The following is a 12,488-nucleotide window of genomic DNA, read 5'->3' on the forward strand; positions in this document are numbered from 1 at the left end:
TGAAGTACAAAATTCAATATCTTTAATAGTCCATTGTTAGTACAACCACAACCATGATCATGAGCTTATTAATTTTAGGCAGTCACAGCATGTACACTTAAGGTCAGACGTGTCACAGTTGCCTGCGAGCTCCGTTTAAAGAATGCTTGCTGTAACATGTTTTTGAAGGTACAAACTTGACACACAATCTGTTTTTCTACACATGCTAAAGCCAGGTTGTTTCTGGTTTGAATTCGTAAGTGATTATTAAAGTGTGCTAGAGGCTTTTGTCACATACACTTTAAATGCAGTGCTGACATCTGGCAAAGAAGGTGCATTTGACTTTGCTGTGGAGCACTGGTGCCTCAGTAAATACACTGTAGATAGTTTTTAGCATATGCATTCAAGTGTATGTTCATTCTCGTTGCGTACTTGCGCTTTGTGTGTGCATATGCTGCTTCATGTTTTAGTTTTCTGCTCTGAAACAGCACGCTAGGTATGTGACCTGGCTAGAATCTCCAACTTCCACTAGTCTCTTTACCATGTGGCAACTTTGACAGCTCACATGGCCAAAAAGTGACATCTACTTCAAAAGGTCCTTTTAAAAATGGTGCCATAGCAGCTACTTTGAAAATTTTGCAGCAAGTACATTTGTAAATTGCCAATGTTTTTTTATGCCTTTCTTTGTATTACAACATACAGTATGGAGTCTCATTTCTATTACTGACCATGTTCTATGCCCTATTATAGACAAAGGATGCATGCAAATGAAAGCTGGAACGTTTAGTTAATATTTCACAAAGTTGATAGCTCTCACTAATCATTCTTTTTCCATGTTATGCCAACTGGATATAAGTTGGAGCTTTTGCTGCCAATATAAGTTAGTAGAAGGAAATAAGCTCCTAAAGTGAAAAAAATTACATTTTAATATCATTCAAATAGCAATTCTATTACTAAAGAGAGTGGAGAATAACCTTGCCCACAAACTATTTTCATATCACGGAGAAACATTGGCTGGTAGTGATGAGGGCACAGGTAAAGATTGTAGTTTATCTTCCTGATGTTAAACCTGACTACAGCTTACCTGTGGCATAAGTAGCACTGAATAAGGGCTTATCATGGTCTATGCAAAAATTTATTATTGCATAGTCCCTGGATTTCATGTAGACAAAATTGAAACCTTGGGATTGCTAAATTTAAGTCTGGCTAGGTCGAGTACCCTAACACATGCTTTACTAAACATGCTACTGTATAATATCCAAGCTTATTAATGTTCTAACTGTTAAAACACTGGATGGTGGTTCTGTGCTATCCTATATATATATTAATGTATCACCTCACTTCGCAACACATGCTATACAAAGTATAAAGGACGGGCATGTGTAAACTTGTCAGGCAACTCATTAGGCCCTCTAAAAGCATGCAGGCGCTCACCTACGCATGCAAATTCAGCAACACTGCAGACTGTATTTTCATTTAAAGTGCCTTGAGCCACTGTTCATCTTTTTTTTCATAAAGACTTGCAAACTTCAAATGTGAGATTGGCCTTTCCAAAACTGTTCAGCAAGGCCTGAATCCATATAACTCAATGAAAGTAGAGTGCTGCCATAGAGAGGCCATAGCAGTGTGCTCTTTCTCACGGCTGAACGAAGCAATTACGAGGGCACTGTAATTGTGGCAAGACAAAGGTGCAGTGTCAAGTTAATGTCTACAAATACTATAACTTTATGTAGACAGTAACAATCATTAGGATATTTCTACAGGTGGTATGTGGAACTTTCAGTGCTAGCAGATGACAAATGGATCTCGAAAATAATAGCTGTAATCCTTCAGCGGAGTCATTTTTGTTAGATCCCTCTTTCATCATAAGCTGCAAAGCTTTCACAAATCTGCATGCAGGTGGCTCCATTTTCAGATCTGCAGTTCTTATGTAAAGTGTGCATGGAATAAGACAGCATGGAAACGTTTGCCATGTTCCTGCAACCCTTGAAAAGAATGCCATGGCAATGCCAGACAGGTAGCACCAGAAATAAACTAACTGCAAGAGCAGTGGTGAAACCCCATCGCTGCACATTTTTCCGCTGCCGGCTGAAATCCTAACAGCAATGTACACGTTTCATTAAAGAACTATAACAACATTGGAGGAACAATGTGGAAACACTTGTAAGGACATGAAAGTAGTGGCATGGCTGCTACTGCTTTCAACAGTGGGAAACCACAAGACCAAGAACATTCCTTGCTGTACAGCACATCAGTGTGACAAACTTTGAATGCAAATTCACTGTTCGCCACAATTAATGACAACATATATCACATGCATTTGCCACAGGAACTGCCTCAAATGCATGTGCTGCAGGAACAGTGTCCAAAAAGACTGAGATAAGACACTGATAACAAAAAGAAAACAAAAGTTTTCGATTGCATTAGAACTTTAGTGCGCAAGCTCGGGATTGTGATGATAAGCATCATTTGTCCTTAGGCATTGCTCTCACAATGACAGCATCTGGCAAATTTTAACATAAAATCTTTTGTGTTTAACTTCTTTTGTGTTGAAGTGTGCTGTGTACTTTCTGGTTGCCTGTATTGGAGGTGCTAGGTTGAGTGAGTGATGCTGTGAATAAAATGGTCTATCATTAACATTCGTGTTACAAACATAACACAGATGCTTCAGTAGAATGTGAAATCTGTACAAATAGTCAGCGCAACTGAGGATGCTGTGGAAGCCAGTGCGTAAGGAACACTGTGAACACACATTGCAATCAAGTAACAACCAGATTTTCACTATGAAAATAGTAAAATCTAAGGTTATATATTGCAATACTTTTCTGTGTTATAATTTGATGCACTTGCATTTTCATTTAATGCTACAGACTGCTGGTGACACAATGCAATCTGACACAATGCCTTTACAAACTGTGCTGCCTAGTTTGAGCCCTAGCAAAGCCAGGCACTATCATTGGCACTGTTGTTAACAGTTTTCAGACAAATCTTTAGACAAGTACGCACATGTTAGGTCTCCTCAAACGCCAGAGCAACTAGGCAATGCAGTTTGGTCACTGCTTTTGCATTTCTACAAGTTCAGTTGCTACTACGGTCAAACTTTGAGTCAACAAACTTCGATTCAACAAACTTCGATATAATGAAATTTTTAATTGAAAAACATTTTTGTCATCCTGTAATGGCTCCATAGATGATTACAGATTATTTTCCTCAATTTCATGCAGTAATATTTCAATCCATTCTTCTCGATTTACTGAAGTATTCGTGTATTACATATTCATTTCCACACCCTCTAAGAGTGGACCTAGGTGGAATATGTGACCAAAATGCATCAATGTGCCATTTTCTGGCCTAGTACCATTGTTACCCATACTGGATGCATGCCATTTATGCTTTCCAATGTGGAGCATTCAAGAGCATGCCAGCAGAAGAGACTGAACAGGCTCGTGAATGGAAAAGTGATAGGCAAGTCTGGCTGTGTTCGATTGACCTCCCCATTATCAAGATCTAATTACAGTGCAGTAAAGACATGGTGCACAGTCACAGGCGATTAATGCATGCTATCAGCACAGCAAAAGCTACATGTGGGCTGATATGTCGCTTGATGTGTGCTTTTGTCTGTTTCTACCACGCATAAAAATTAAGTAAACAAATGGGAAAGAACAAAAGACTGACAGTATTCTTCACACTACCGTGCAATTGTATTACAGGCGACATTCTCAGCATGTGCATGCTGAGCTCAGCAATCCTATTTTGCTTCATTGTACAGTCCGTACACCTGGGTATGTCAGCACTTGCATCTTCATGATCCTCCACGATTTCTCCCATACCATGTGTGACAAAGTAGCAAAATGCTGCTATGCCGTTTACAGAAACTACTCTCTCCACCTGACTTGATATATTCAATTCATTTAACTTTATTTCAACATCATTGATGTTGAGGTACGTGGACAAAAAAGCCATTGAGGCTTGACGTGGTCTGCAGCCCTTTTTGTACATGCAGTGACAAACAGCAGACAATAAACAGTATCTAATGTATAGGACTCGTTCTGAGAATCATTTTAGTGTAAATCATTCTGACATGTGCACAACTCACTGGATCCTGCAAAGTGAAGCAAATAATTGTGCTCTGCTACCAGGCTATATGAGTGTTTAGGCTTTCTAACTGCACCCATAAGCTATTATTACTGTTAAATACTGCTAACTGCACTCCTAAGCACTCCTGGAGTGCTTTTATTTGCATTCCTAGATGGGGGAGGGGGGAGGCAAATGGTGACCTAATTAAGTTTTTGGCAGCAAATATGACTTCATTAAATCAAAGTTTGGCAGTAGTATGTTTGTGCCATTACGTGTTATTTTGATGCCTACAAGAAACAAAAATATTAATTTATTAAATAAGCTCATTGCACATAAATGCTGCTAACTGCACTCATGGCCACAAACAAAAAGTAAAATATAAAGAAAAATCACTTGTAATAGTAGGTAATATGTCAATCTGTAATGAAAGGCTGTTCTCATTACAAAAAAATTTGCTGCCTAAATATGTAAGCAAAGCAATTGCATTAAAAGTAAACTGAATTAGAAAAAAAATGTGCACTGGGAAAATGGCATTTACCACAGAAAAAGTCACTGTTAATAAGAAAAACTGTATCATAAGTTAATTCCCAATAGAAAGTACCAAATTTTATTACAGTGTTAACCAAATGTGGCTAAATGCCAAATATCATTGTTATGCTAATGAAACATTCTAGGCTGTTATGATCCTTTTTTTTTGTCATTTGGTTTGTCCTAATCTCCCATAATTTCATGCAGGAATGCTTTGCCATTTGAAATTGTAACACACAGAAACGAGTTTCGCATTTACCAGCTCCAGCCACCACCAAAGCCTACAATTGATGCTGGTAAAGCCAGGCTGCCACCGAAGCATGCTATCACATATGAGAACAGATTAAGCTTCAACACAAAAAATAAACACATGTGAGTACTTCAGAAGAGACATAACCATAGTCTCTGAAGATTAGTAGAAAACTGTGTCATGGGTGAATGCACCTGCCAGACGAAAGTCATTTCCTGCCATGACACAGAACATGCGCTGTGGTGACAACCTTGAGGCAGGCGTTGGCCGACTGTGCCTTGTGCGTAGGATGTACTCGCGTGCCACTGGGCTGGGGAACTTGCATTCGCTATCCTCTTCTACTTCTGAAGCTGTGTCACTTTCCTGCAACTGAACAGAGGCTCAATAAAAAGATCACATAAGCAGGTAGTCATGCAGTCATCAAGCACACAATACTTGCAGGAAACAATGAACCAGCTGGCTGTTGTTTTGAGATGAAGCCTCCGTCACTGAAGCCCAGTAAAGAGCCACTTGCTTTGCCATTATGTGTAGCTATAAACTCTTATACAGAAAAATTGTGACTGAAGCAGAATAATGAAGGCAAGGAAGATCTAACAAACCTGTGACATGCACAAAAGCTATATGCCTATGCCATTTCTAGATTGCTCTCTAGATCAGCTGGCACTGGGCCTGTCATAGCAGTATTGTAAAACTGATTTATCTTAAGAGGACGCTTTAGCTTGGGCCCAACTGCGACGCAGCTTATTCAAATACATGTAAAACGCAAAAATGCTTTTATGAGATAACCCCTGGACCGATCTTAATGAAATTTGTTGCATTTGAGAGAGAAAGTAAAATTCTAGTGACTGTTGGAAGTGGAATTCTATTGAAAGAATTTTCAAAAATACAAAAGTAAAAAAAAATAGAAGCACGAAGTTTACAAATTAATAGCTCTCCATGAAAAACAGACATCGCGGTTCTGTAAACGGCATCCATTAGATGATTCAAAGCAGACAAATCCGATATGTCAATTTATATATTACGGGAATTTGTTACGTTGCATACAAGGGTTCTGCAAAAGTTGTATTTACACATTACTAAATTTTTTTAGATTCATGTGTAACATATCAATTTTGTCCGCTTTAGATGTACTATGACATGCAATTAACAGAATTGTGACATAGTTTTTCATTGCTGAGTTACAGAGTTGTAAACAGGATAGTTTTGTTTTCTGAAAAGTTATGATTTCTTGCCAGTAAAACCGAGACCTTTAAAAGGGATGTCGGCTTCATTCACCAGCAGTGGACACGGCAGCACCGCCGTGGCTAAGTCACCTGAAGTTCCGCTTCTTGTGCAGGTTGGTAAAAGCAAATATGGTTTCTGCAGTGATTACATCTGTTTATTAGTGCTGCCATGTCCACGCACTCTTGGTTGTTGTATCACTGAATGCCTATCCGTAATAAGCCTACTACTGAAACTTTCTGGAGATATCGAAGAAAACCCAGGACCTAACGATAACATTCTTGAGCAGCTCATGCTGTCTCTAAAAGAACTACTTGAGAAAGTGACCGAAATTAGAGATAAGCAGGCAACATCCGAGGCTTTCTTCTCACAGGATGACAGCAGACTTCAAGCTACTGAAAAAAAACTTGAATCCTTAGACAATGTTCATAAGCATCTTTTGGTGCTTGATTGTGCTGTAAGTAAATCTGACGGTGAGGTGGGCAAGTTGGCCAAAAGAATTGACTCGAGGTGAAATAACCTTATAATTAGGGGTATAGCAGAAGAAGACAAAGAAACAGACGAAGATCTCATGCGCAAAGTAAATTTTGACATTTTTGAGCAAAGAGGAGATCAAGAAAATGAGGGCGGATTTCGAATCGTTTCGGAAACAAGGTTCCACTTCTCAGCTAGCCGAACAACAGCAGCAGCAGGTGGCGCAAAGTACACCGACCCCGCAAGGGGAGCAGTCGGTTCGCTCGGTCAAACGCAGGGCCCCTCCCCTGACGGAGGAGGGAAACCTGGCGGAACACGAGTCCAGCAGCATCCTACTGGGAATTAAGCAGTCGATTAGCTCTTTGCAGCTAATGGTCCAGCAACTAGCGGAAAGCATAGTAGCGCTCGCGGCAAGAGTGACGCGCATCGAAGCACACATGGCGCCTGCAGGTGCTAAACAAATCCAATGTATCAATCATGGCGAACAGCCCAACTAGAGAGCTGGTCGTGTGGCAGTGGAATTGCGCTAGCATCAAAAAGCGCAAGGCTCCGCTGCTACAGTTCGTTGCCTCACAGGCGGACAAACCGCACGTCATAATCTTACAGGAAACTTTGGGTAGCGAGGTGACCTTGCCCGGCTACCGGGTCGCCTCGTCGAAATTCGAACAGGGTAAGCGCGGAGTGGCAACGCTTGTCGCGAACAAATGCTCTTTCCAGGAACGGGATTTCAAATTAGGCAACGCGAAAGCGGAGGTAACCGCGATCGAAATCATACCGAACAGTTGGCTGAAAAACAGCGTATTCGTAGTGAACGTGTACAGCCCGCCGTCTGACCGCAAACAATCGTTCACGTCGATAATTACGAAGGCGGCCTCAATGGCCAGGGGGGCCCCGCTAATAGTGGCAGGAGATTTTAACGCGCCCCACGGAGCCTGGGGTTATGCAAGGCCAATGCCTAAAGGAGAACGGCTATTGGAGGCAGTCACTATGTGCTCGCTAGAGCTGGTGACCGACCCCCGCTATCCAACTCGACTAGGCACGTCGGTGGCGCGGGACACGACGCCCGACCTGACCTTCGTCAAGAACGTGCGAGGGGCCGGGTGGCGCAACCTGCACGAGAACCTCGGCAGCGACCACTGCATACTGGCGGTGACGATCCCCGTCAAGGCGGCACCACCGAGAGAATTTAAGGTCACCGACTGGGACGCCTTCCGCAAAATAAGGAAGGAAGACAAAAGCGAATATGCGGACCTAGACAGCCTTTTTAGAAGGCTCAAAGAGGACGTTGGCACCGCGACGAGGGTTGTCCAAACTGAACTGAACGTGGAAAGGATGGACGCGAGATTGGCACACCTATTAGAGGCAAAGAATTCCATCACGGCCAGGTGGAAAACGCAAAGACTAAATCGCAGACTGCGAAAGAAAGTAGCGGCACTAAACCGGGAAATCGAAGCGCACTCGATCGAGCTTTCCAAGCAACAGTGGAACGAGGTGTGCGCGTCGGTAGACGGACAAATGAGAACCGGGCGCAAATGGAACCTCCTAAAGAAACTGTTAGACGACAAGCAATCCAAAGGCAATCAGAGATTGGCAATTGATAGGATTTTACACAAACAAAAGGAGCACGGCAAAACGGAGAGCGAGTTCCTAAAGGAGCTGGCGGAGACGTATCTACCACTGGGCCCGTCAGGCGATGGCGACTATCCGCAATACGCCGGCACAGAGGTCGAAGAACTCGACGCGCCCTTCACGGAATCGGAAATTTGGGATGCCTTACAAGGCCTCAACGGACGCTCCGCGACGGGCCCTGATGGGGTCTCGAATAAACTGTTAAGAAACCTAGACGGAAAGTCGGTCGACAAGCTCACCGAAGAAATCAACAGAGCGTGGGAAACGGGACAAGTACCAGAGGCCTGGAAAGAGGCTTCGGTCATATTAATACCGAAACCCGGTAAACCACTTGCGGCGGAGAACATGCGGCCAATATCGCTGACCTCGTGCGTAGGCAAGACGGCGGAACATGCCATACATAACCGAGTATCGCGGTACATAGAGAGAGAGGGCCTCTTCCCACATAACATGGTGGGCTTCAGACCGGGCCTCTCCACACAGGACGTAATGTTACAACTCAAAAGGCACATAATCGACCGCATAACCAGAGACACCAGGGGCATACTGGCCCTGGACATAACGAAAGCGTTCGACACGGTGAAACACAGATTTCTAATGGAAACGATCTCGATGATGGGGCTCGGCCGGAAATTCCACTCTTACATAGGCTCCTTCCTCAGAGACAGGAAAGCCACGATCAAAATAGGACAGGCCACGTCCGATTGTTACACGCTGGGCGCGAAGGGCACCCCACAAGGGGCGGTGCTCTCCCCGCTATTATTCAATCTAGCATTGAAAGGGCTCTCAGACCGGCTGACGAGAGTGACCAACGTCAATCACGCCCTGTACGCAGACGATATTACGGTGTGGTGCCCGGGAGGGTCCGACGCAGACGTCGAGCGGGCTCTTCAAGAGGCGCTGGACACAACGGAAGAGTACCTGAAGGAAACGGGACTCCGTCTGTCACCCAGCAAATCGGAACTGTTGCTCTACAGGCCCTCGAAACAAGGCATGAGGAATTTGACGCCGATCGATCAAATACCAATCAAATTACACACGAGTGACGGCCAGCCGATCCCCAGAGTGGACACTATAAGAATCCTGGGGCTGCTAATTGAGGCTAAAGGCGGTAACACGCAAACGGTCTTGAGACTCACGTCCAAAACGGAGAACATGCTCCGGCTGATCCTCAGGGTGACCAACCGCAGGGGAGGGCTCAGCGAGAGCAATCTCATCAGACTTTACCACGCCTTCCTCCTGAGTCACGTAAATTACGTAGCCTCGGCGCTAAAATGGACCAAGAGAGACGCGGCCAAGATAGACACACTGATGCGCAAGAGCATCAAGAGGGTGCTAGGTCTTCCGATCACTACAAGCACGGAGCGGCTCGATCGGCTAGGGGTCCACAATACGCTAGCAGAAATCACCGAAGCACAGACCAAGGCACAGGTCGTGCGGCTGTCAACCACCAGGGCCGGCAGACGCATCCTAGAAGAAGCAGGTATAAATGCCGATGCAGAGTGCAACGCACGCAGCGTCGCGCTCAGCGCGGCGGTCAGGGGCACTTTCAAGGTAGAACCGCTTCCGAGAAACGTCCACCCGCAATTCAACGAGGGGCGCCGAAAGGCAAGGGCCCGAGCACTGCTGAAATCGACCGCCAGCTGTCCGGGACTGGCGGCATTTGTAGACGCGGCCCAGTACGGGCGCAGCGACCGGTACGCGGCCGTCTCGATACGCTGGGATGGTACGATCATCAACGCAGCATCGGACAAGGGGGTAACGTCCGAGGTGGCCGAACAGGTGGCAATAGCCATGGCAATGAGGGACCCCGAACGTCCATACATATACACAGATTCGCGATCGGCGGCCAGAGCATTCGCCTCGGGCTCGATATCGCGGAAAGCAGCGGCCGTCCTCGGAAAGCAGCGGCCGTCCTCGGAGCCGCGGGTCATCACATCCTCAAATGGTTTCCAGCCCACATGGGAGCCGACGTGCACCCCGACTTTCCCAACGCCAACGAGCTGGCACACGGACGCGCGCGAGGACTCACGCACCGCGGCGATCGTGGCGAGCGAAGTGACGGGGAGGGAGGGGAGCACCGAGACCCGCTGCTCACCTTCAACGAAATAACAACACATTATCAGCTGTCGAGGAGGACCTTCCCGCTCCCCCACGCTAAACTTACTCGACCACAGTCATCTATATTCAGAATGCTGCAAACAAGGTCGTTCCCCTCGAGAGGCAGAATGAGCCTTTATTCACCGGACGTAGAGCCGCAATGTCCGGATTGCGGCGAATCGTACTGCTCGCTATCGCACATGCTTTGGCAATGCTCCGCGTTAAGCGGCACCGTGTTCAGCAAAGAAGAAGACTGGATGGACGCCCTGCGAAGCGACGACCACCAGACCCAGCTCCGGGCCGTCCAGAGGGCTCACGAAAGGGCGGAGGCTCACGGGCTTCCCGTCCCAACGTGGGTGCGGCCCGCGACCCCTGCCGACCACTAAACCAAGAGTGGGTGGGAAGGGGTTCCTCAGGACCCAATAAAGTTTTTTCCTCCTCCCTCCTTTGAGCAAATACTGAAAGTTAAGTTGAACTCGATTGAACGTATCCCCGGCTTGGTAAGAAGATAAACGGAAGAAACAGGCCGGTTATTTTGTGCTTTGCTGATTTCAGGGAAAAAAAGAAGGTACTAATCAGTTGTTCGAAGCGTAAGCGAACACATCTCAACGTCCAGGAGGATTTTTCTATGAGAGTTAATAGCGCGCGCAAAGTCCTGTGGAACTCGGCAGTCGAGGAAAAAACGAGGGGTGCTAGAGTTAAGCTCATCTTTGATACGATAAAATTAATAACACCGTATATGCCTGGGATGATATAAATCATTACAGTATGCATGCTCGGATCCTTCAATGAGCAGGGATGCGTGACTTCAACCAAACGACCTTGCATGTTTCAAGATCATAAATCTTAATGCCCGCAGCATACTAAATAAATTAGATGTGTTAGAAAGTATTCTACTCGAGCATGAGTCAGACATTGTTGGCATTAGAGAACATGGCTTCGCAATGACATTTCTGACGCTGAGGTTACTCCCTGCGGTTCCACTCTTTTGAGAAAGGACTGATGCAGTAGAGGAGGGGGCGTAGGATTACTTGTAAAAAATTCTATTACGTGCACAGTATTGCCGGATTTCAGAGATATCGAAGCTCTATGGATTAAAGTAAAACTTCCAAACCGTTCACTTTGCGTTGGTGTATTTTAATGACCTCCTGGCTCAACCGACAGCGTAATGGGAAACCTTAGAGCATTTATGGAAGCAAGTTTTTGCCACACAGATAATATATGCTTGATTGGCGACATTAATTTACCTGGAATCAATTGGGTAACAGTGGATCCTGGCTCATCTGAACCTCGATCCTGTGAAGAACTGCTTAATTTGACCTTCTGCTTTAATTTACCCTAGATTGTCTCGGAACATACTAGGGTGTGTGCGGATACTTCCGCAATCCTAGATTTTGTATTTCTTTCTGAGCCGTTACATCCCTATCTTTCTAGCTGCTTGGTTGAGGATGGAATGTCTGACCACAAAATGGTTATCACATGCTTTAGGCTTGATGCAAGGATCTCCGAGGACCTCTTGCAAAAGTTGATCCTGAATTTTAAAGATGCTAATGATGTATGCATACTAGATCACCTTGCCTTATCATTTGAAGACTTCATTACTATGTACTGTTCTGGTGAGAGCATTGACAAACTCTGGGATGATTTTTCCAACGTGGCTCAACGTTGCATAAATTGCTATGTTCCGTACCGTCTTAAGAACACTAGAAAAAGAAATCCATGGATAACCAGAGACATTATTCATGCAAAAAGAAGATTAAAGCGAAGGCGTCAGGTGCTTGCACAGTCTGGTAGCTCACATTCCATTAATGTTATCAAGAATATGAGCCAGGAATTGAAGCAGCTTATTACAGATTCGAAAACTAACTTCTTCAACACTACCTTCGTATCATTCCTCAAAAATGCTCCTAGTAAATTCTGGAGATATGTCAACCCCTCACCTCGCACTGACTGTAAGGATAATACTTTAGATAGAGCTCAGTCTCTTAACAGTTTTTTTTTTTCTACCGTTTATACTAAAGATGATTGCTCCACACCTAATTTTGACAAAGTTCCCAATCAACCACCTATGAATGACATTGAAATAAATGAACAGGGTGTATTAAATCTCATATTGAACATCGATAGCAAAAAGAGTCCAGGACCCGATAACATTCCTAATGAGTTTTTGTATAGAAATGCAGAGTGGTCTGCTAAATACCTCACAGTTATCTATCAGTCCTCAATTTCT

The 12,488-nt window shown here is 44.8% G+C and overlaps 1 protein-coding gene across 2 annotated transcripts in view; it reads right to left on the bottom strand.

The window, feature by feature from the left end:
* Rab3GAP1 (RAB3 GTPase activating protein subunit 1) overlaps nt 1–12,488 on the bottom strand; it is a 330,004-nt gene continuing 317,516 nt past the window's right edge. Inside the window, exon 24 of one of the 2 annotated variants that reach the window (XM_050190865.2) lies at nt 1–5,197. In XM_050190865.2, the coding sequence (XP_050046822.1) occupies nt 4,997–5,197 (201 nt within the window). In that variant the 3' untranslated portion in view covers nt 1–4,996. Of the gene's footprint in view, nt 5,204–12,488 lie in introns of both variants that reach the window. The other variant, XM_050190864.2, reaches the window with a different exon arrangement.

The sequence above is a fragment of the Dermacentor andersoni genome, chromosome 1, assembly GCF_023375885.2.
Source record: "Dermacentor andersoni chromosome 1, qqDerAnde1_hic_scaffold, whole genome shotgun sequence".
Taxonomy (NCBI): Eukaryota; Metazoa; Arthropoda; class Arachnida; order Ixodida; family Ixodidae; genus Dermacentor; species Dermacentor andersoni.